At 30.2% G+C, this 21,694-nt stretch overlaps 2 protein-coding genes across 2 annotated transcripts; both read right to left on the reverse strand.

The window, feature by feature from the left end:
- Positions 1-9: 9 nt before the first annotated feature.
- LOC123201544 (mitogen-activated protein kinase kinase kinase 18-like) lies at positions 10-1,455 on the reverse strand. Its single transcript, XM_044617104.1, has one exon. It carries the CDS (start codon positions 1,405-1,407, stop codon positions 25-27), a length of 1,383 nt encoding a protein of 460 aa, XP_044473039.1. The 5' UTR covers positions 1,408-1,455; the 3' UTR covers positions 10-24.
- An 8,410-nt stretch (positions 1,456-9,865) lies between these two features.
- LOC123202355 (probable WRKY transcription factor 31) lies at positions 9,866-12,466 on the reverse strand. Its single transcript, XM_044618241.1, has 6 exons — positions 11,907-12,466; positions 11,700-11,747; positions 11,436-11,600; positions 10,962-11,345; positions 10,627-10,740; positions 9,866-10,547 (listed from the first exon to the last, which is right to left on the reverse strand). The coding sequence occupies exons 1-6, from the start codon at positions 12,201-12,203 to the stop codon at positions 9,909-9,911; spliced, it is 1,647 nt and encodes a 548-aa protein (XP_044474176.1). The 5' UTR covers positions 12,204-12,466; the 3' UTR covers positions 9,866-9,908.
- Between the last annotated feature and the right edge of the window lie 9,228 nt (positions 12,467-21,694).

Genomic DNA, 21,694 nt, shown 5'->3' on the forward strand with positions numbered 1-21,694 from the left:
TCTAACTTGGCCAATTTTAGCCATCTAATTTGGATCATGTTCATAGACTTTCTTGGACTTGGTGTCAAAATCAAAAGTTCTCCTCTGTTCACACTTGAAAAGTCCGTGAGAAGGCTCTGTTGAGTTCAAACTCATCACAGCAACAGAGAAGAAACCAAAATCAAACCAGAAAATTGCAGTCTCAAGTAAAAATACTACAGAAAAATACAACTCAGATTGAAGCAAACATGAATCTTCATTAATATCTGTCTCAAAACATACATTTTCCAATACAGAATCATCTTTACAAGAAGTAGCACTTTCAAAAGAGGATTGCAACAACAAATCTGCATAAAAAATTGAACTTTGAACTTCTCCTGCAGAATCAAAATCAAAATCAAAATCTGATCTTGTTACAGTTGATGACTCTTGATCCTCATTGCTTCTGACTGTGATCCAATCTTCATCATCCCCCCTCCAATTTGCTGCACTTCCAAACAATTTCTGAATCTTCTCACCTAGCGAATTCAAAGAACAAACTTGATATGTAGATATTTTCAGGCCCAATGAAGAATCCCAAATGCCATGATCAAGAACTGTGCAGGGAGAAGTCATATTTTCTTCATTGAAGCAATTATGGGACTCAATCACTTCACTAACAAATGGATGTTGAAGAAGCTCTTTGGCTGTCCATCTTTCATTGGGATCTTTTCTCAAACACTTGCTCAAGAAGTCTTTCCCCTCCACCGAAATCCAACGCGGCGTCTCGGGTACCTCGCCGGAGAATCCGATCCGGTAAAGGGCGGAAACCGGGTCACTCAGCTCCGGCCACGGGTTAGTGCCAGTGGCCATTTCAATAATTGTGCACCCAACAGCCCATATATCAGCAGCAAACTCTTGTTCCTCTCGCCTTGCCACCTCCGGCGCCATGAACACCGGTGTACCGGAAAATTCTGACCTTGCAAAATCTTCATTGTCATCAAAATTTTCCCCGAATTTAGCACAACCCAGATCAGCAATCTTTGCAAAACCATCCTTGCCTATCAAAATATTCTTGCTTTTGATGTCACAATGCACTAATCCTTTCGTGTGAAGATAATTCAAGCCTTTGAGGATCTGGCTCGTGTAGAATTTGATCCTCTGCTCATTTAATCTTCCTCCGTGCCTTTGAATTTCATCGAAAAGTGAACCACCGGGCGCATAATCTATGCAAAGATTGTACATTTCTTCTGTCGCATTGAAGCCTCTGTACTTAACTATGTAAGGAGAGTTCATTTTGGACAAGAATTTTTGCTCTCTTTGTAAAAACTCAGATTTTGAAAGCTCCGTGGACTTCACCGCTATAACCTCGCCGGAAGGAACCACCGTTGCCAGCGACACCGTGGCGGTGGAGCCGCGGCCAATCAAGGGCCCTCTCCTCCACTCCATAAACGACAAAATAAATTAGAAAACACACAACGAAGAGAATTTGAAGTGAAGAACCTGCAATTCAGTTAGCATTTAAATGCGCCTGAGATGTGTCATTTGTCAACTTCCATCAAGTCCCACATACTTTAGAAACTAACAAAATCATCCCAAGGCCATCAATATATAGTCAAAGAAAGTTATAACAAAAAAAAGATTAGATATAATTATCATGAAATCTGTCAATTTTCTTTTTTACATTGTGACCACTATTGTATTAAGTTAATTTACTAGTTTTGACAGCTACGTTGATAATAATATCGACATATCATATCATAATTAATTTTTAAAAAAAAATCTAATAAGTCAAACATATAATACATGTAAACTGTTATATTTTTAAGTAAATCTCATATCGATAAAATACAAGAGAGATATTTAGTTTATAAGTTGATCCTAAATAATTTAGAGATGTTAGGATCAAATTAATTAAATAACTTATGAACTTCTTAAATTATTAATACACTTTTTGATTTCTTACATGTTCTATTACTCTGACCGTTATTGTCTCGAGATAACTTAACACGCTAATTCTACACAAATATTTTTAATAAATTTTTTTTATGGGTATGTGATTGTTTTAACGTAGACCTTGAGGGAGTGAACAGAAATATTCCATAGTTTAAAGTAACATAGTGGAAGATAGGCCACGTGGCGAAAAGGTGTGTAAAGAGCCGCGTGGGTGGCCGCCTTTAGACGGTCGGTAACTTGGGGAAGGAATCAAGCGGCACGTGAGCACGTGGCGAGTTTGCGTTGATGGCGGAAGATGAAGAGAATATTCTTTATTAAGGAAGTTGGTTTTGCGGCGGCAGTGAACAGAATGTGAAAAGAAAATAAAAAATCGAAGTAAGAAATCGCGTTACACTTTCTTCTGCGTATTGCGTATGCAAGCCGCTTATCTTGTTGCTTAAGAAATATAATATATAGTTTTTATATATATTTTCAACAAAATTATATATATATATTTTTTATACATAATATATATAGATAATATATTATCATATGATTAATAATTTTAAATTAAAAATAAAATAATATTTTATTATATAATAATATATCATTTATATACATAAATTATTTATAAAAATAAATATACGTAATATTATGTATGTAATTGGAGATTGATCCCATCCAAAGGAGTTTGATTCGATATGATCTACTTGATTTAATCTCAAATCAATTTGGTCATGAACAAAACACTAATTTGACATATCAATGACATCAACATAAAATAATTAAAAATCTAAATTAAAGTTTAGTTATGTTGGTATTATCATAATTATTAGATTAGTCTGATCTGATAGTTGAATAAAATCTTTGGGGTAGGTTCAGGTAAGGTCATTTAACTCCTTTGATTTTGAAAAATTTTTAATCTAGTATATGTAAAATATCTATGACCTTTGTTAACATTGAAAATATTTCAATTTATATATATAAAATATCAATATAATTCTTTAATGTTTACATTAGTTCTTTTAAATTTCAATTTTTTTTATTGGGTCTAATACATATTTTATTTTTATTCAACATTAACTCTGGAAATTTTTATTTTTGGGTCAATCAATATCATAATTTGATATGATTTACTTAGTTAAATATCTAATCAATTTGTTCTTACGATTAAAACGAGTTTTACTCAGGATAGAATCTAAAGCCATGAGAATTTGTCTCATGAATCTCTTAATCCTGGCATGGATGGTCTACCTTGAAAATTCCCTTTGATAATGATACTTTAATCATGTGCCATTTTACCATTTTGACCTAGGGTTAAATTAAGCAAATTACATTGTGTTAATTCAGTGAAACCATCGTACTAACGTTAACATATTGTTTCATAAATAGTATGCATCAAGTACTGTAAAATTACAATTTCATATGGTCTAATATTATTCTAATACTTATTTAAACAATTCACCAACTCAATCGTCAATCAAAACAGAGAAAAATTGGATCCCTTTGTAAGATCAATTCCCTATTCGAAATCGAAAACTTTTGTTCTAATGTGAAAGCATACTTCCTTTCTCTTCTTGTTTCATGCATGCATCAAGATTTCGAATTCAAATTCAAAATACAAAAATGGGTTCATTTAGTCGTGCAATTTAAAGTAAGTATGAGTAAGGATGAAGCAATTCCGATCCATTTGTGGAGGCTTACTTTTTGTAACAGCCATCATCTTATCCATTACCAAATAGAATTAAAATTCTATTCTTAGCTGCTTTGCCTTCTTTGGGATGAAAAAGTGGCGTCGTTTCATCTGAATCAGTGTTATCAAGACAGATGCATGCACATGTTTATCTATACTTTGAACAAAGTCGGTGCGGCACTGGCTGAGGCTGGCCGCCACTGAATCTCCTCAACTTTCCAGCCACATCCTTATCGCCTCAACAAGACACAGTTCATCTTTTTCCCATTTTCCGCTTTCATCCTCATTTGGAATAAAGTGAACACCCCACTTATAGTTTTCCTCCGTTGCTTGCTTTTTAATTTGTGGTGTTTTCAAATTTGAATTGGATATTGATCCAATGAAAGGATTAGTCTTGGTTAACCAACGGTCAAATCGATTGATCAACAATACGATAAATAATTAAGTTTAGATTTGAATCAAACTGGCTCATGTTCAAAACTCCGCCAAATTTGGTTTGACCCAATTTAAATTTAAATCGAATTCAAGTTAGAATGTTTGACTCTTATTTGAAACTTAACCAAATTTGAGCTAAAAAAAGTCTGGACTTAGTCTAACTTGCAAACAAAGTGAATTACTCAATTTAGTTTGAACTTAGATAATAACTTGATTTGAATTGTGTTAAAACAATTGTTAAAACGATATTGTTTTACTATCATTAAATAAACAACGTTGTTTTGTCAATAAGTCACAAATTTGAATAATAAATCCAAACTACAAATTTAAATCACAGATTTGAATTATAAACTTGAGTTGATCTCGAACCGAACTTAAGTCAAATTATTTTCATTTGTATTAAACTCAAACCATTTTTAAGTTTGATTCGACAAGTCAAACTATTTTCTATTCAAATCAAATTCGAGTAAAAAAGAATTTAAACATTATTCGGTTCGTATTCACTCCTAATTCGAGTCAACTCCCTTAAAAATTTGATTGCTGCCTATTTACTCACGACTAAGTTGACCCAAAAACCGCCAAATTCAAAAGAGAAATGCTGGTTTGTATTGCAAGGGAGATGAAAATCATCTTCAAATCAATTTCCCGAAGCACTTGAAACCAATTAGAAAATTCAGCAATTTCAGAGACCCACCCACTTCTTACTTGAACAACTCAAATTGTTCCTGACTTTACTTTTTCCAAGTCAAAACCCATCATCCACAAGTCTATTTGTGTTTACACATTTACCCACCTCACAACTTTAAATCAACTTCTTCCCAACCATCACTAAATGCCAATTTTTTTTTTTTTTTATAAATACTTTGAGTGATTTAAAAAAAATAAATAAATATAAGAGAAGAGTATGCACTATAGTTTTTAATATTTTATAATATATGATTCATATTCTCTAATATGATATAATATATTATAAAATGGATCGAATTAATACAATATAGTAGATATATTATACGTTATGACGTATATTTTACAATGCAGATTGATACTCTTTTTAGATAAAATAATGATGTAATAGAGTGTATATGAACAACCTTAAAATTTTAAGGATGTTTGTAATATTTTCAAATTGATAATATGTCAATTAAAATTTTGTATTATTGTTTTAGTTTTAAAAAATTGATACGATACGATATACAATTCGACTATCATACCAAGCACCATCACAAATTATCGACATTGATACTATACATATGCATCTATATAATTTCTTTTTATGCGGTTTCTTCTTCCAATCTTCTTTTTTTATTCACTTGTTGACATTTCAAAAATTATTTTTAAATCTTCTTGGTTAATTACCTTTATCCTTTTCATCATTAAAGTTAATACTAAAATTTGAATGAGAGGTGAAAAAACGTTCCTTTCTAAAGTTCAAAATGATAAAATATCACTAAGGTACATGGAATAATAATAATAATATAATAATAATAATAATAATAGTCTATGAAGAAGGTAAGATTTTTTTCAAAAGAGTTTATCGTTTTAAAATTTAATAGGTTAGGCTAAAGAAGTCCACTCAGCCTTCTTCTATGTCCATAGCCCAGGGGCCCTTGCCACTTAACATTTCAAAGGTTAAATATAATTTCTAGTTGACTGAGGCAAGTAGCAGTATAATGATTTCGAAAGTTATATAAAACTCCGTATCAGTTTTAAGTATTTAATTGAATATTTAAATATTATATTATTATATGATTGATAATTTTAAATTAATAATAAAGTTTATCTAATTATATAATGATACATTATTTGGTATCTAATTGAGTATTTTAAACTGAGTACACATAACATTGCTTATTCTCAAACTATTTACTCAACCTATTATCAAAGAGTAATACTATGTATATACACTTTTGGTATAAATTTTAGATATATAAATAATATGTCACATATGACTGGATGTTACTTTATCTTTAATTAAAAGAAAAAAAATAATTGACCATTTTAACCCTTATTAAGCAAAAATGCCCACTTTTCAAACTTTTAAGAAAAAATACTATAAATATTTTTTAAAATACCAAAACTATCATTCACCACATCTACATAAATCTCTCGCTTATATATATTTTTCTTATCATTAAAACATTCACTGTTATTCTTATTTTCATTCAATATCAATTACTACAAGTTTATTTAGAAGGAAAAAATTCGTATTTCTAAATTTGAATCGAAAAAATCAATTCATGAGAAAAAGATATTTATACGAATCTTAACTCAAAACTTAATTTTATTTGTTAAATCTAGTTTATATGTTATGTAAAAGAGACATTTGGATATTTGATAATAATTTAAGGGTTAAATAAAATGTTAAAAAATATAGGGGGCATTTTGATATTATACAATGTATGAAGGATTTAAATAAAATTTTAGGAACAGATACATGTGAAAATACCCTAAAATGTTAATAATGAAAAAATTGAATTAAAATTTGAAAACTACACATATGAAAATCTTAAAATGACAAATATTGAAAAACAAAACTGAAATTCAAAAATTATATGTTGAAATACTCTAAAATGTCAAAAACTAAAAAATCGCTTAAAAATCTAAAAAGTACAAATCGAAATACCTTAGAATGACAAAAATAAAAAAGTGACTTTGAATTTTAAAAACTAAATATTAAAATAGCTTAGAAACAAAAAAAGAAATATCATTCTGAAATTTAAAAATTAAATAAGAAAATGGGCCTAGAAAGCACATGTTAAACACTACATGTTGAAGAACCTTAAATAGGAAAAACAGACATAAAATTCAAAAACTATATGTTAAAATAGCTTAATATGACAAAAACTGAAAAATTGATCTAAAATTCAACAATTACATTGTAAAATGGGCCTAAAAAAGCATAAAAATAAATAAACAGATCTGAAATTCGAAAACTATATATCGAAAAACCTTAAAATAGAAAACACGGATATGAAATTTAAAAACTACATGTAAAAAAACCTAAAAGTGAAAAATATCAATTTGCCTCCTTATATATTTTTTACTCTCACACATGTCTTATAGTTTTCCTTTGCCCCTCATGGGTTCCCCCTCTCTCCCCTAGGTCCTAACTGTTTCAAAAATTAAATTTTCCTCCCATCCCATGTGGTGTTATTCCAACCCGTTGTCCCTTGGGTTAGATCTCTAGCTAAATTTAACCTTTTTTTTTAAACCAAAAATCATCATTTCAATCTTCAATTTCAACACAAATTAAATCTACACATCCTTTAATACAATAACCTTAAAAAAATTTAACCAAAATAATCAAGAACCAAGATATTTTATGCATTATTCAAAATCGAAATTCTAAACATTCAATGTTAAAAATCTTCATGAAATCATAATAATTCTAATAGTAAATTGATTTAAACAAGAATAAAAATGATGTACTAAACTTTTTTGCCATTTTTTATGACCAAAAAACATGAAAAAGTCGACAAAAATTTGAAGAAAATGAACAAACATAGCACTTTGTGGGGGACCCGTGATTTTTGAGTATTTTAATAGTGACAGAGTAGAAATTTGGGTAGAAGTATGCCAAATTTTTGGGTTTATATATAAGGGTATTTTGATTATTGTAGCTAAAGAGTGCATTTTTGCTTAATTTTTAACTTTTTGGGCAATTTTGCTTAAGCCCCTATTGTCTTAGCCAATTATTTTAATTTTTCATAATTAAAAATCATTCATTCATATAATAACATATCATCTATATACACAAATTATTTATCAAAAGTATGTACATATAGTTTTACAGATTATGAAATCAAAATATATTAAAAACACGTAAACCCTAATCCATACAAAGAGAAACTTTATTTTGATAAAAGTCAAAACTTCTCTTAATCTCCAATCACATGATGACATATTATTTAAGTATCTAATTGAATACTTAAAATTGAGTGCAATTAACATTTCTCATTCACAAAATAATTACTCAAACTAGAATCAAATCAAAGTATATTAAAACACACATAAACCCTAATCCATACCAAGAGGAACTTCATTTTGATAGAAGTCAAAATTTCTCCTAATTTCTTATAATCTCCAATCATTTAATAACACATTATTTAAGTATTTAATTGAGTATTCAAAACTTGGTGCAAATTTCATTTCTCATTCACAAAATAATTACTCAACCTAGAATTATATCAAAGTATATAAAGCAAATAAACCCTAATCTATGCTATGAGGAACCTTGATTTGATAGAAGTCAAAATTTCTCTTAATTTTTTTTCTACATTGAATGATTCATTGAATATTAGTTTATATAAGTTAATAATAGTTAGACATTTACCTATATATAAGCTATCCATAAATGACAATTATAGTAGCCTAATCTTTGTGTAAATTTGACCTTTAAATCAAGTTTACTTGGTTAAGCACTTTGAGTTAATTTCAAATAACATAGATTAGGTATAGGTATAGGTATAGCTTTTGAGAAAAGCCCTTCTTGCATGTTCTCTTACAAAACAACTTCAATGTCCTAAGAATAAGGTAAGACAGATAAACCCTAATTTAAATAGGCCGGCATGCAGTTGAAACTATCTTATTAATTGAACAATGAACTTCCATGGAAGTAATTTAATTTCCCACTTGAGTTAATCGCAGAAGAACATACAATATCCACCACTGATGCTTAAAAAAATTAGGGCATTTGATATTTGGTCTTTAAGTTCCACTACATGCACCGCTAACTATAGTATTAAATCAATTGTTTATGCAGTAGAGGAGATTCTAATTGTGTCTTAAAAATCTTAGAACTAAGTAAGGTAGTTCAAATTACATATATTTTTTAACATTGTTGTTGACGTGAAAAATTACACCAATGAGAAGTATACCAAATTGTAGTGTGCAATTTAGAGTAGACAATAGTGAAAAAACAAATGTTTTTGAGGTGGTTCACTAACTTTTCAAAAGCCTATGCTAACTATTATGTTATTGATGTTATTGAGTTTCTAATTTTTTTGTGTGCGTTGATGATTTCAAATTTATTGGCTCTCTTTTATAGCTATTATGAATTGATCTTGTAACAAGAGTGTTGATGTGCAAATTATTAAAGAGCAATGCTATGTGCTTTTAATTTTGAGTACTTAATTAAGTATTTAAATAATGTATTATTATGATTATATAATAATATATTATCTAAATATTTTATTAAAAACTCAAAATTAAATACACATCATTTTATTGAGTATTAAATATATTGAGATACTATTTGTCAAGTCAAGGAGTGTGGACATATCTTTAATTATATTTTAATTACTATCTACAATTGCTAGATTTTAGCTTCTTTGAATCTAAGTACTTGAGATTAATTAAAAGGCATAAGAAACACACTAGTTCTTAACATATACATATAAAAGGTATCCTCTTATATACGAAATCTCCTCTTTAATCAGTCAAACGATCTTTTAAAGATATTATATTATATATAATAAAACTATGTATAAATTTTTTTAGAATATATTATTATGTAATTGAATAATTTTAAATTAAAAAATAATATATATATATAATCACATGATAATATATTTTAATTAAATACTTAAAATTGTGTACACATGAGATAACATTGCTCAGGGTGAATTACAAGGATGTCTTCTCTAACCTACAGTGAACAAAACAAAGTGTTAGAATAAATCCTATTTATATCTCTTTTGCCTCTTCCTCTCCTACATATGTAGGAACCATGAAGATGAAGCTGCGCCCATTAATTATCATCCTTGACGAAGTCGAAGTATGAAAAAGAAGAGAGAGAGTTTTTCTCAAAGGGAAAGAAAATAACTAACCCTGAATATATATATATATATATATATATATATATATATATATATATAGTTCTCCAAGTTCAGATGTTCATGAGTCTGTCGCTGCTGTTTCTTGTAGTTGTGGAGTTGTTACCATTCTGCTGGTTTTGATGAGAATTGCTGATAATGGATGTGATGGCGGCCACTAGAGCTGCGGCGAAGCTGGGATCCGAAGTAATGGCGGCCGTTGCCGCTGTAATGGTGTCATTTGCCACATGGGCCTGCATCTGACTCTGCGGTAAATGAGGAGTTTCAACTCCCAGCGATCTGAGAAGACCGAAAAAGTTGCCTTGCTGATTATTAACCTGACCAAGAACATGTGGCATGGCGACAGCATTGAGAGGCAAGCTTTGAGAAGAGCCATGGACTTGGGTCAGCGGGCGATGAAACTGTGAAGGATTATTATTAGTGGGATTGAAATGAGTGAGGTCTAATGTTACAGTCGGAAATGGCGCTGAAGCAGAAAGAGAAGCCAAACTTGGCGAGAATGGCAGTGCATTTTTAAGATTGAAATGTGGGCTCATCATCCCATCTGAGCTCGGCATTGATCCCGATAGCAGCATCGACGCTGCGGCTGACGTAGTCGACGCCATTGACACAGCAGCCGGCGGCAGTGGGTGGTTGTGATTGCCTTCGTACGTCGTTATCAGAACACTTTGATCTTGCGCACACCGTTGAACCTATTTTCAACACAAATAATTTATAAGTTTGTACAATTTGTATCATATTCTTAGGTCTTAACGAGAATGCAGAATGCACCTGTTTGCGAACTGGGCAACCGGAGGCCATGGTGCAGCGATAGTAAGCACGAGGGCAAGGATTTCCTTTAGCCATTTTCTGCCCATATTTCCTCCATTGGCAGCCATCAGAGATCTGTAATTAACATAGATATTCACCTTTCAGCCTCAATATAAAACAAGATTGGAAAAGTATTTATACAGTGTAGTTCTTAGTCTCCTTTTTCTCTCTTTCTTGAAATTTACTTCAACAAAAGCAGGCGCAGCATTAACCTAGAATTGTGTGCAGTGTTTACATTTGTTTTTACTTTTCATATTGAAATTAAAGTCAAACTAGATGATTAATTTGATACGCACCATGGCCGCTTCTGATCGAGCTCGAACTGAGACTCGAGCTTTTCTGATGATGGAGGTCATCGTCTGTGAGGCATGCTCAACATCTCTTGAAGAATTAAACTTGGGAAGTTTGTTCGAAATCCATCCAGATTGATGAGCTCGTTCTGAGCTTTCTTCTTTGTTGTTATTATTATCCAGACGATCCACTGCAACTATTTCTTTACCGTTGGTAATCTTCCGTCCGGCCTCCATGGACTCAACTATGATATTTTCAGGCGAAATACGAAACTCCTGTGATCTTGTATTCTCTGAAGAAGATTGAGCAACTTCATGATTATCCTTTTCAGCTTGACCCAGGTCCATAAAATGCCTTGCAACAGTGACTTCTCCATTCCTCTTCGCCATCTAATCAATAAATTAGCAGCCTCCATATCAAAACTTGCTTCATAAAACTAGCTTTACAGAATCATTGATAGTGTAATTAAAATCAAATACCTCAGGAGTCTGTGAGTTTGCGGCTTTCAAAATGTGTTGGCGTTGCATAAATGTGTACAAGTGCATCTGTAAAGCACGGTAGTCACTGTTGGCTTGATTTAGCTGGCTCTTTAATCGCTGATTTTCCACATTCATTTTGTTCAAGTCAGCCCGGAGAACAGCCATCTGTGACAGGAAGAAAATTTTGAAGATAATAAATTAACATCACAAAATCAATACCCAGGAAAATCTCAAGAAACAACATATTGATCATCATAGTCGAACCTGATCCTTCTCACAGCTTGAGCTCGAGATTGAAAGATTTAAACCAGTCTGCAAATAAAAAGAAACAGATTACAAACTCTCATTAAAATCATTCGTCGTGACTATCCTTATAGTTTCCCCCTTTGAAAATATTAATTACACAAATAAAAACATTTTCCTACTTGTCAAAGTCTCCTTTTTTGTGATATTAGAGAGAAAAATACTTACATTGACATCCAGTTTGATTATTTCTTGCTCATCATCTCGATCATGAAGGAAGGCTAATTCTTTCTTGACATCAAGCAAGGAGGTAGACGTTTGTTTATGATCATCAGCAAAGAAGTTCATTTCATTGACGACTCTTTTCTGAGAATCCCCATCTGGATGTTCATCCATGGCCAAATTCTTGTTGAACCGAGAGGAAGGAGTAGAGGAGAGTGGTGGGTTTTTTGTGTTGTTATTACTGAAAGGGAAGAAAGTACGAGAAAGAAGAGTATCAAAGAAAAGTCCTAGTGGTTTGTCCATAAAAGGGATATTGCAGAGATGATTGAAGACAGATGAAAATTTAAAAAGAAAAGCAAAAGACTCGGCAAATAAGAAGGGGATTGGATTGGACTTAGACCAGGAAGGAGGAGAAAATGTGAAGTCTTGTTGTAAAGAGCATCTGTGTAAACAAGATTCTGGTTGTAAGGTGTGAGGTAAGGAAGTGCGTCAAGCGTACAGGTGGCCTTTGAGTATGAAGTCAGAGGAGAGAGAGAAAGAGAGAGATTTATTATTTGATGTCAACACAGAAGAGAGATCTCAATGTGGATTTAAGGGAAATTTTAAAAAATGGCCAAAATGCCCTCCCATTAAGCAAAAATACCCAAAATCACTATTTTCAAGCCAAAATGCCCAAAATCACTGTTCCAAAAAAAAAATGCCTATGACTTTTTTTAATACCAAAACTACCCTTCTCCTCATATTTATATAACTCTCCCACTTACTATGGGGTTTTCATGTAATTTTAGATAAATATAAGGGGTTTTTGGATATTTTACATTATAAAAGCATTTTGATATTTATTTATTTATTTCAAACTTTTTCTAAAATGTCAAAATTACCCTTCCCTTCATTTATATAACTCCCCTCACTCATTATGGGGGTTAAAATAATTTTAGATAAATATGAGGGGTTTTTGGATATTTTACATTGTAAAGGCATTTTCATTTTTTCAACTTTTAGAATTCGAATTTCAGTTCTGTTTTTTCGAATTTCACCGTTTTACGATATATCGACTCGTATTTTTGAGATTTCTGAAGGATTTTCCGTTTGTTGTCATTCTAGGGTTTTTCAACTTTTACAATTCGAATTTCAGTTCCGTTTTTTCGGATTTCATCGTTTTACGAGATATCGACTCATATTTTTCAAATTTCTGAAGGATTTTTTGATTGTTACCATTCTAGGGTTTTTCAACTTTTAGAATTCGAATTTTAGTTCAGTTTTTTCGAATTTCACCGTTTGACGAGATATCGACTCGTATTTTTCAGATTTCTGAAGGATTTTTTGTTTGTTGCCATTCTAGGGTTTTTCAACTTTTAGAATTCGAATTTCAGTTTCGTTTTTTTGGATTTCACCGTTTTACGAGATATCGACTCGTATTTTTCAGATTTTCGAAGGATTTTCCGTTTGTTGTCATTCTAGGGTTTTTCAACTTTTAGAATTCGAATTTCAGTTTCGTTTTTTCGGATTTCACCGTTTTACGAGATATCGACTCGTATTTTTCAGATTTCTGAAGGATTTTTCGATTGTTGTCATTCTAGGGTTTTTCAACTTTTAGAATTCGAATTTTAGTTCAGTTTTTTCGAATTTCACCGTTTGACGAGATATCGACTCGTATTTTTCAGATTTCCGAAGGATTTTTCGTTTGTTGCCATTCTAGGGTTTTTCAACTTTTAGAATTCGAATTTTAGTTTCGTTTTTTCGGATTTCACCGTTTTACGAGATATCGACTCGTATTTTTCAGATTTCTGAAGGATTTTTCGTTTGTTGCCATTCTAGGGTTTTTCAACTTTTAGAATTCGAATTTTAGTTTAGTTTTTTCGAATTTCACCGTTTGACGAGATATCGACTCGTATTTTTCAGATTTCTGAAGGATTTTTCGATTGTTGCCATTCTAGGGGTTTTTCAACTTTTAGAATTCGAAGTTTAGTTCAGTTTTTTCGAATTTTCCCAGCGTTCACATACAAAAGGCAAAGGAACGAGATCTTGACATGCTTATACTCAATTTTGTTTTTTATATGATTCTTCATTGTTGTACTTCAAGTGTATGTAACCGATGTATTTTTATTATTGTTTCAAACGTGTAATTGTATTGTCATTTGATGTAATAAATTTAGTGTTAATTTATTTCATTATTACTATATTTTCTCTAATTGTTTCAAGTGTGTAAATGTTTGAGTAATTATACGTTTTTATTGTTTTTTCATGACAAGATTATTTAAAAAATGAACTCAAATACACAACACATCCATATATAACCACAAATAAAGTATATCATACACATATGAACATATAATAAATATATACATCTAAACATAGGAATAACGATAAATATACATCCGTGAGCTACTCGATACAATGAAAATACAACTGCGTCGCTAATCGTCGACGCATAGAAGTAGACGACTCTCGGGGAAAAACGTAGCTCCGTGCCAACGCCAAACACTCAAAAAATCGCAACATAAAGATGCCACAGTCACCGGAGCCCAACCCCTGCTGAGGGACATCCGACGCTCGATGTAAAGTGAGGACATATCGCCTCTGCCCGGAAGTGTCTGGTCTCGTCGGGGATTCGCAGCTCGCTGTCAACCCGTCTTCTTTTGCGAGAAATATCCTGAGACAATGTAAAAAATTCGTTAGACATGAGTAAAAACAAATATGTAAACAAATGTATACGTGAAAAAAACATAAAAAGATGAAAAATACCAAATAATCAAAAAGGAAATGACAAAACTTAAAAAACAAGATTTAACTGCCTGATAACGGAATTAAAATTTGAATTCTGAAAATTGAAAAACCCTAAAATGGGAACAATCGAAAAATCTTTCGAAAATATGAAAAATACGAGTCGATATATCTAAAAACGGTGAAATCTGAAAAAATGAAATTGAAATTCGAATTCTAAAAGTTGAAAAACCCTAGAATGGAAACTATCGAAAAATCCTTCGAAAATTTGGAAAATACGAGTCTATATCTCGTAAAACGGTTAAATTCGAAAAAACAAAATTGAAATTCGAATTCTAAAAGTTGAAATACCCTAGAATGGCAACAATCGAAAAATCCTTTAAAAATCTAAAAGATAAGAGTCCATATCTCGTAAAACGGTGAAATCCGAAAAAACGGAATTGAAATTCGAATTCTAAAAGTTGAAAAATCTTAGAACGGAAACAATCGAAAAATCCTTCGAAAATCAGAAAAATACAAGTCCATATCTCGTAAAACAGTTAAATTCGAAAAAACAAAATTGAAATTTGAATTCTAAAAGTTGAAAAACTCTAGAATGGGAACAATCGTAAACCAAGAATCAAACTTTTATAATTTTTAATATTACAAGTTAAATGACGATTTTATTCCTAAAATTAACGAATTTTGATATCTTAAATAATTCACGAGTAAGTATTTAAATTTTTAAAAACTTTTTAAATTAGAGTTTGAGAATAGAATAAACCTTAGATGAGAATAAGTCTTCTAGCCTTAGGATAATAGAAATTAGGCACATACTTGGACACATGCAACATAATTAATCTTTATTTGACCAATTAAGAATAAAAATAATTTCAATAAAATTATGTACATAAATTATAATATGTTATTATATAATTAAATATTATTTTATTTTTAATTTTTAACTATCAAATCACATAATGATATATACGTTTAATATAATTAAATTAAAAATGGAAAGTATGATCTCATATAAGAAATTAAAAATAAATAATGGATAATTGACCGAATAAATAAAATAATATTTTTAAATTAGTTCAGTCTATTATCCAAATCTATACTCATTATTATTTTATTAAATTTTTTAATCAAAATTTGATAAAACAATTAAAAAATGATATAAGTCTAAAAAAATCCGATTTATCTCCCTCATTTATAATATCCATGGACAGGGTTTAATGAAAAAATTATATAGAAAATATAATTTAAGTTCTATTACATTACATCTAACATTAACAAATTCAAAAATAAAATTTACAGAGGTCAATATTGAATAAATTAAAAAATAAAATATACAAGAAAAACTTAAAATTTTAGTGATTTAACCTATATTAATATATATTTTTTTTAAAGATTGTTGTTGGTATCCAATATATAATATATCATGTATTTAAATTAAATATATTATATAAACAAGATGATATGAGCAATAATATGAGCAATAACTTGATCCAAACAAGATTACGGGAGATGTGATAACATTATTTTCTATTTTTGGTTGCCGGAAAACAAGAAAATCGGCGAAAATGACGTTCGCCGTGGGATTGCCGTGGGATGCGTTAAAAATTCGAATTTTCTTTGAATTGTACATTGAAAATTTGCTGTGTTTATATATGGGGGTATTTTCGTCATTTCACAAAACCTGGGCATTTTTGCTTAAACCTGAATTTTTTGGGTAATTTCGCTTAGACCCCTTTGATTTTGCCTAATTTTTAAAATTTCCCTAATATAAAAGCATTTGACCATTGTCTCTTTTGTTAGATAGAGTTGGATGAAGAAAACACCAGATTTCCAATGACTTTTAATTCAATCGAGCAGCTTTCTAAAAATAAAAGCTAGCCTCATAAATTCACCTGCAGAAGAAAGATACATTTGTGACAAAAATGGACAATTGTCACAGCGAAAGGAGAGTAACGAAGATAGTTGACTTTATTGGTTGGAAGTAGAGAGGACGCCTGGAATCGCATGCTACGTGGTGGAAATTTAATGGTTTGTAGCAAGCCAGTTTCGGTTTGGAAGGATTTGCACTTTTTCGTATTGTACAGTTTTAAAAAACCCACTTTAACCCCCAACTAGGACTGGCAAAAGACGCTGCCGTGGGAAAATTCGTCCTGCCGTGGGAAATTCCGTCCCCACGGCAGACTGCCGATCCATTCGGCAGCCAATTTCGGCCAATTTTTGGTCGTTTCGACCTCCGATTTTTACATAAATCAAATCTACACATTGTATAACATAAAAACCCTCAATCAATTCAACAAAAACAACCAAAAATCCAAACATTTTAAGCAATATTCAAAGCGTAAACCCTAAAATTCAAACCCAAAATTCTCAATCAAATCTCAATTATATCAGCAATAAATTGATCCAAACAAGATTACGGGAGATATACTAACCTTCTTTGTCATTTACGGTTGCCGGGAAGCTTCAAAATCAACGAAAATGACCTTCGCCGTGGGATTGACGTGGGAGGAGGAAAACTTGTGGAATTTTCGTGGAAATGCACAGTGAAAACAGAACTTGCCGTGGGAAAAAATGAAATTTTGCTGTGTTTATAAAAGGGGCAGTCTCGTAATTTCGCTTTTCCCACGACAACGTGCAAAATTTCAAAAAAACCCGACGTGGGCTAAGGATTTCCCCCACACCCCAATGTGTTAAAAAAGCCAGTTTACCCCCCCAAAACCCATTGTCCATTCAACTGCCGTGGGAGAATTCGTCTTGCCGTGGGAAACTCCGTTCCCACGGCAGACTGCCGATCCATTCAGCAGCCAATTTCGGCCAATTTTTGGTCGTTTCGACCTCCGATTTTTACATAAATCAAATCTACACATTGTATAACATAAAACCCCTCAATCAATTCAACAAAAACAACCAAAAATTGAAACATTTTAAGCATTATTCAAACCGTAAACCCTAAAATTTCAAACCCAAAATTCTCAATCAAATCTCAATAATATCAGCAATAACTTGATCCAAAAAAGATTACGGGAGATATACTAACCTTATTTGCCATTGGCGGTTACCGGAACGAAAGAAAATCGGCGGAAATGACGTTCGCCGTGGGATTGCCGTGGGAGGTGAGAAGCTTTGGAATTTTCTCTCGCTTGTACAGTGAAAATTTGCTGACTTTATATATGGGGGCAGTTTCGTCATTTCACAAAACATGGGCATTTTTGCTTAAACCTAAATTTTTTGGGTAATTTCGCTTTGACCCCTTTAATTTTGTCTATTTTTAATAATTTCCCTGGATTTAACGAAGTTCAATATTTAAGACTAATTCTGAGAGAAAGTTTAGCAACACAAGAAAGATTTTTAATAAAATGAAACTTAATTATTAAGGGTTCAAAGTTATACTATATGTAGTAATATGTACAAATAAACGGTGGTGTCGTTATCTAATTGAAAATTTTAATTGTTTTCGTATTTTTAATTCAAAATAATTTATTCATACGATGATATATTTATTTATATCCGTTAATATTTATATATTTGTATATAAAGTATTATTGTATTCATAGATTTAGAGGTCGTTTGATTTGTGTTATAGAAATATTATCTTAGTAATCTGTCTTTTATTACTTTTATTATCTTATTTAGTTTCTCAATAATAAAAAATTACAGTAATCTGATTGTTATATTTACCTTAGTTATTGATAGATTATTAAGATAATTTTGATTTTATATTTTAAAATAATTATACTTAATAATATTTAAGTAAAATAATATCTTAGTATTTTTTTATTATCTCTAACTAAACATAATCATTATTTATATCTATCAAAATTTACTAAAGTTTATCAAACATAGTAATAATTTATACCCAATAATTTTCTAGGTAATCTATCGGTAATATTTTATTTTGGTAATAAAACATTACTTAAACCAAACGTCCTTAGAGTAATGTAATATATTATTTTAAAAGTTGAAAATGTTTATTTTTTACAATAAAATTATGTATACTCAATTCTGAGTACTCGATTGTATATATTATTATATGAGTGAAAATTTTTGAATAGATAAAAAAATACTTAATTATACAATGATACATCATTTAAAGATCTGATTAGATACTCAAAAGTGATTGTAGATAATATTACTCTTATTTTTAACTATTAGATTGTAATTAGGGTTTAATTTGATTTGGATCAAACTCGATCAATGCCTAGTTTAAGATTAGTTTAAAAAAAAAAAAGCCGGTTTGAGATCATCTTTTGATCAATGAGTTGATACTCGAACTCTACTTGAAAATTATTTATTTTGGAATATCTAAATGGATTAAAACTCAAATGTTTATATTAACTTAAACTCGATCCAATTTATGTAAATGAACTCTATCCTTAACTTGGATTTGACTTATTTAATCTAAACTCAAATTTGATTTTGAAAAACTCGAATGAAACCTAACTTCGATTGTAATATGAAAGGTGTTAAAGTAAGCTTAATAGACCCACAAAACCCTTTATTGAAATGTCTTCACAGGTTCCATATCACAAATTTTTTTTTTTTGTATAAAGTATTAGATATTTAATCTAATTTCTAATTTAGAAGATATTATACATATTAATCTTATAAAATGTTATTATGAATAATAAAATATATTAAACAAAATTGATTTTCAACAAAAAATAATTGATTTTTAATTAATTTTCTAAATTAAAGAATACAAAAATTCCAATTTAATTACCCAAAAAAATAATTGAAGAGTTTTACCATCTCAATTAAACAAAGTCACATATAATAGAAAAGGGAAGAATCGTCAGTTTGACCGATTCAAAAAATGGATGGTCGTGATTGGTGGGGTGCAGCCCACGTGAGGGTTAAGAGAACAAAGTCAAAGAATTGACGGCCAGGGTTCTCTCACGTTTATCTTAAATTATGACCCACAACTACGCATAACTTTGAACGCCCACGTTTATATTCAAACACCAACCAACAAATAAAAGGATAAACAAAACAATTTTTCTTTTATTTCCTATAATAAATGTATAAAATTAAAATAAATTATTTGCACAAAGAAGTATTATAAATTATTTATGATTTTTGCAGATAATATAGTTCATTGAATCCAAAGTTAAAAAAATATTGTTGGGTCAAATTTACCTTTAACGAAATATATCAAAATTGAACTAAAACTATAAATTACTTACGTTAAAAATAACAAGATGCATAAGCTATTTGTGGAATAATTTTGACGATGGATAAAAACTCTTTCATCTGAAAGTAAGAGAATATGTGGGTTTTAATAGTTTCAGTCATTGTAAAATAATTTTTTATTTTTATCATCTATCTTTATAATTTTTTTTAATAAATAACGATTTTATTTTTAATAGTAACAGTAAAATTTAAATAGATTGATAAATATTCAAAATTTTCAAAGTTAATAAGTGGAAGTTTGGGTTTGCACTAAATCTTGGGTGGGAATAAGTCTTTTGACCTTAGTTATATACTAAAAGTGAGTAGATACGTTAGCTATATATGGGAGAATTCAGAGTGCTAATAAAAACTCTTCCATCCAAAAGTAGAGAAAAAAATGGGTCTTGAAAATTTCAGCTAATTTCCTGATCTCTTCAATAGGGCATTTTTATCGTCAATTTTTGCACTATAACCTTGCATCTCTACTCTTTATCTTTATGAGATAGTAGAAGGGTAAAAAAAAGATATTTTTGGGTATTTCATATTTTCACTCAATCGAAATCTCATCAAACAATCAATAAGACAATGATGACATAAGTTTTCAAACAATAGACCAAATTATATTAAAAATTCTTTTTTGTTCATAATTACTTACGTAGAATTGTATATTTCTTATTGGTAGAATTTTCATCGTATTTTTATCCAAAACTCATTTTTAAAATTTTTCCAACTTTAAAATGGTATCGGAAAACCCATTATTCTTAGTGTAAATACCCTAAAGTTAACTCATGACTCCAAACCCTAAAAAGAAAACAAGAAAGACTCTTTTTCTCTGTCTCTCGTAATCCTTGTGTCCATCTTCAAAGTGACGGTAGAAATATCGTCTCATAAATAAAGTCAATGGAGTACTAAAAATAAAACGAAACACTTGTCACGTTAACATTATTATCAATTTATCTTAGAGATAGATAAAGTATTTGCAGTCACCATCAATAATTTTCATACTTTCTCCCTTTTCTCATCTCATAATGATATTGTTCAAATGGATCACATCAAGCTTCATGTGTAAAAGCTCGTGAGAAAATTTCATGTGTAGTCTCCTTCTATCATTCTGTCTATTCCGCGGACACTGTGTGATGACTTTGAATTTTACACCATCTTGGATACTAATTTCCTTTGCTGTTGGCGGTATGATTATACGTAGCTTTTAATCTGTGGATCGCAAGAAAAAAATTGTCAAGCTTAATGGAGGAATTTACTTGTGGTTAGAAATTGACCGTTTCTGATTATATTTGAGTAGAATAATATTATACATATTCATTTTTTGTATATATTATATATATAAATGATATTTCATTATATGATTAAGTGTTATTTTATTTTTAATTTAAATTATCTAATCACATAATTACATATTATCTGTATATCAAAATTATTTACCAAGAGTGTATACATGTTGTTTTATTGTTATATTTTGTAATGATAAAAAAACTCACTAGGCATGCCTTTGACCACCAAACCGACAAATTTCAAAGAGACTAATCCATCGCCCGTTGGTAGAAACTCTCACTTGAATATATAGATATCAAGTAGGGATGACAATGGGAAGAGACGGAGATAAAAACTCTAATCCCTATCTTGTCTTTACAAGGGAAGCCTTTCACCGTCCATGTTCCAACCCTAGTACAAGGACGATAAGAAATATTTATCCCATTTTTGCAGAAAAGTTTGTCTCTCCTTTCTTTCCTCATCTTTATAAAAAAAAATTCTCTTTTTTTAATCTTTTTATCGCATCTCGATTAAAAAATTAAAAAATATTTATTATATGTTAAAATATATTTATAATAATTTAAAATTTTTAAAAATATTTTAATATTTAAGAATATAAGTAATATAAAAAA

The sequence above is a fragment of the Mangifera indica genome, chromosome 18, assembly GCF_011075055.1.
Source record: "Mangifera indica cultivar Alphonso chromosome 18, CATAS_Mindica_2.1, whole genome shotgun sequence".
NCBI lineage: Eukaryota > Viridiplantae > Streptophyta > Magnoliopsida > Sapindales > Anacardiaceae > Mangifera > Mangifera indica.

Coding starts and splice junctions, on each gene's coding strand:
- LOC123201544 (XM_044617104.1), bottom strand. CDS start 1,407: ATGGAGTGGAGGAGAGGGCCCTTGATTGGCCGCGGCTCCACCGCCACG.
- LOC123202355 (XM_044618241.1), bottom strand. CDS start 12,203: ATGGACAAACCACTAGGACTTTTCTTTGATACTCTTCTTTCTCGTACT. Junction 11,748..11,906: donor TAATCAAACTGGATGTCAAT/GTAAGTATTTTT, acceptor TTTTATTTGCAG/ACTGGTTTAAATCTTTCAAT. Junction 11,346..11,435: donor CAAACTCACAGACTCCTGAG/GTATTTGATTTT, acceptor TTTATTGATTAG/ATGGCGAAGAGGAATGGAGA.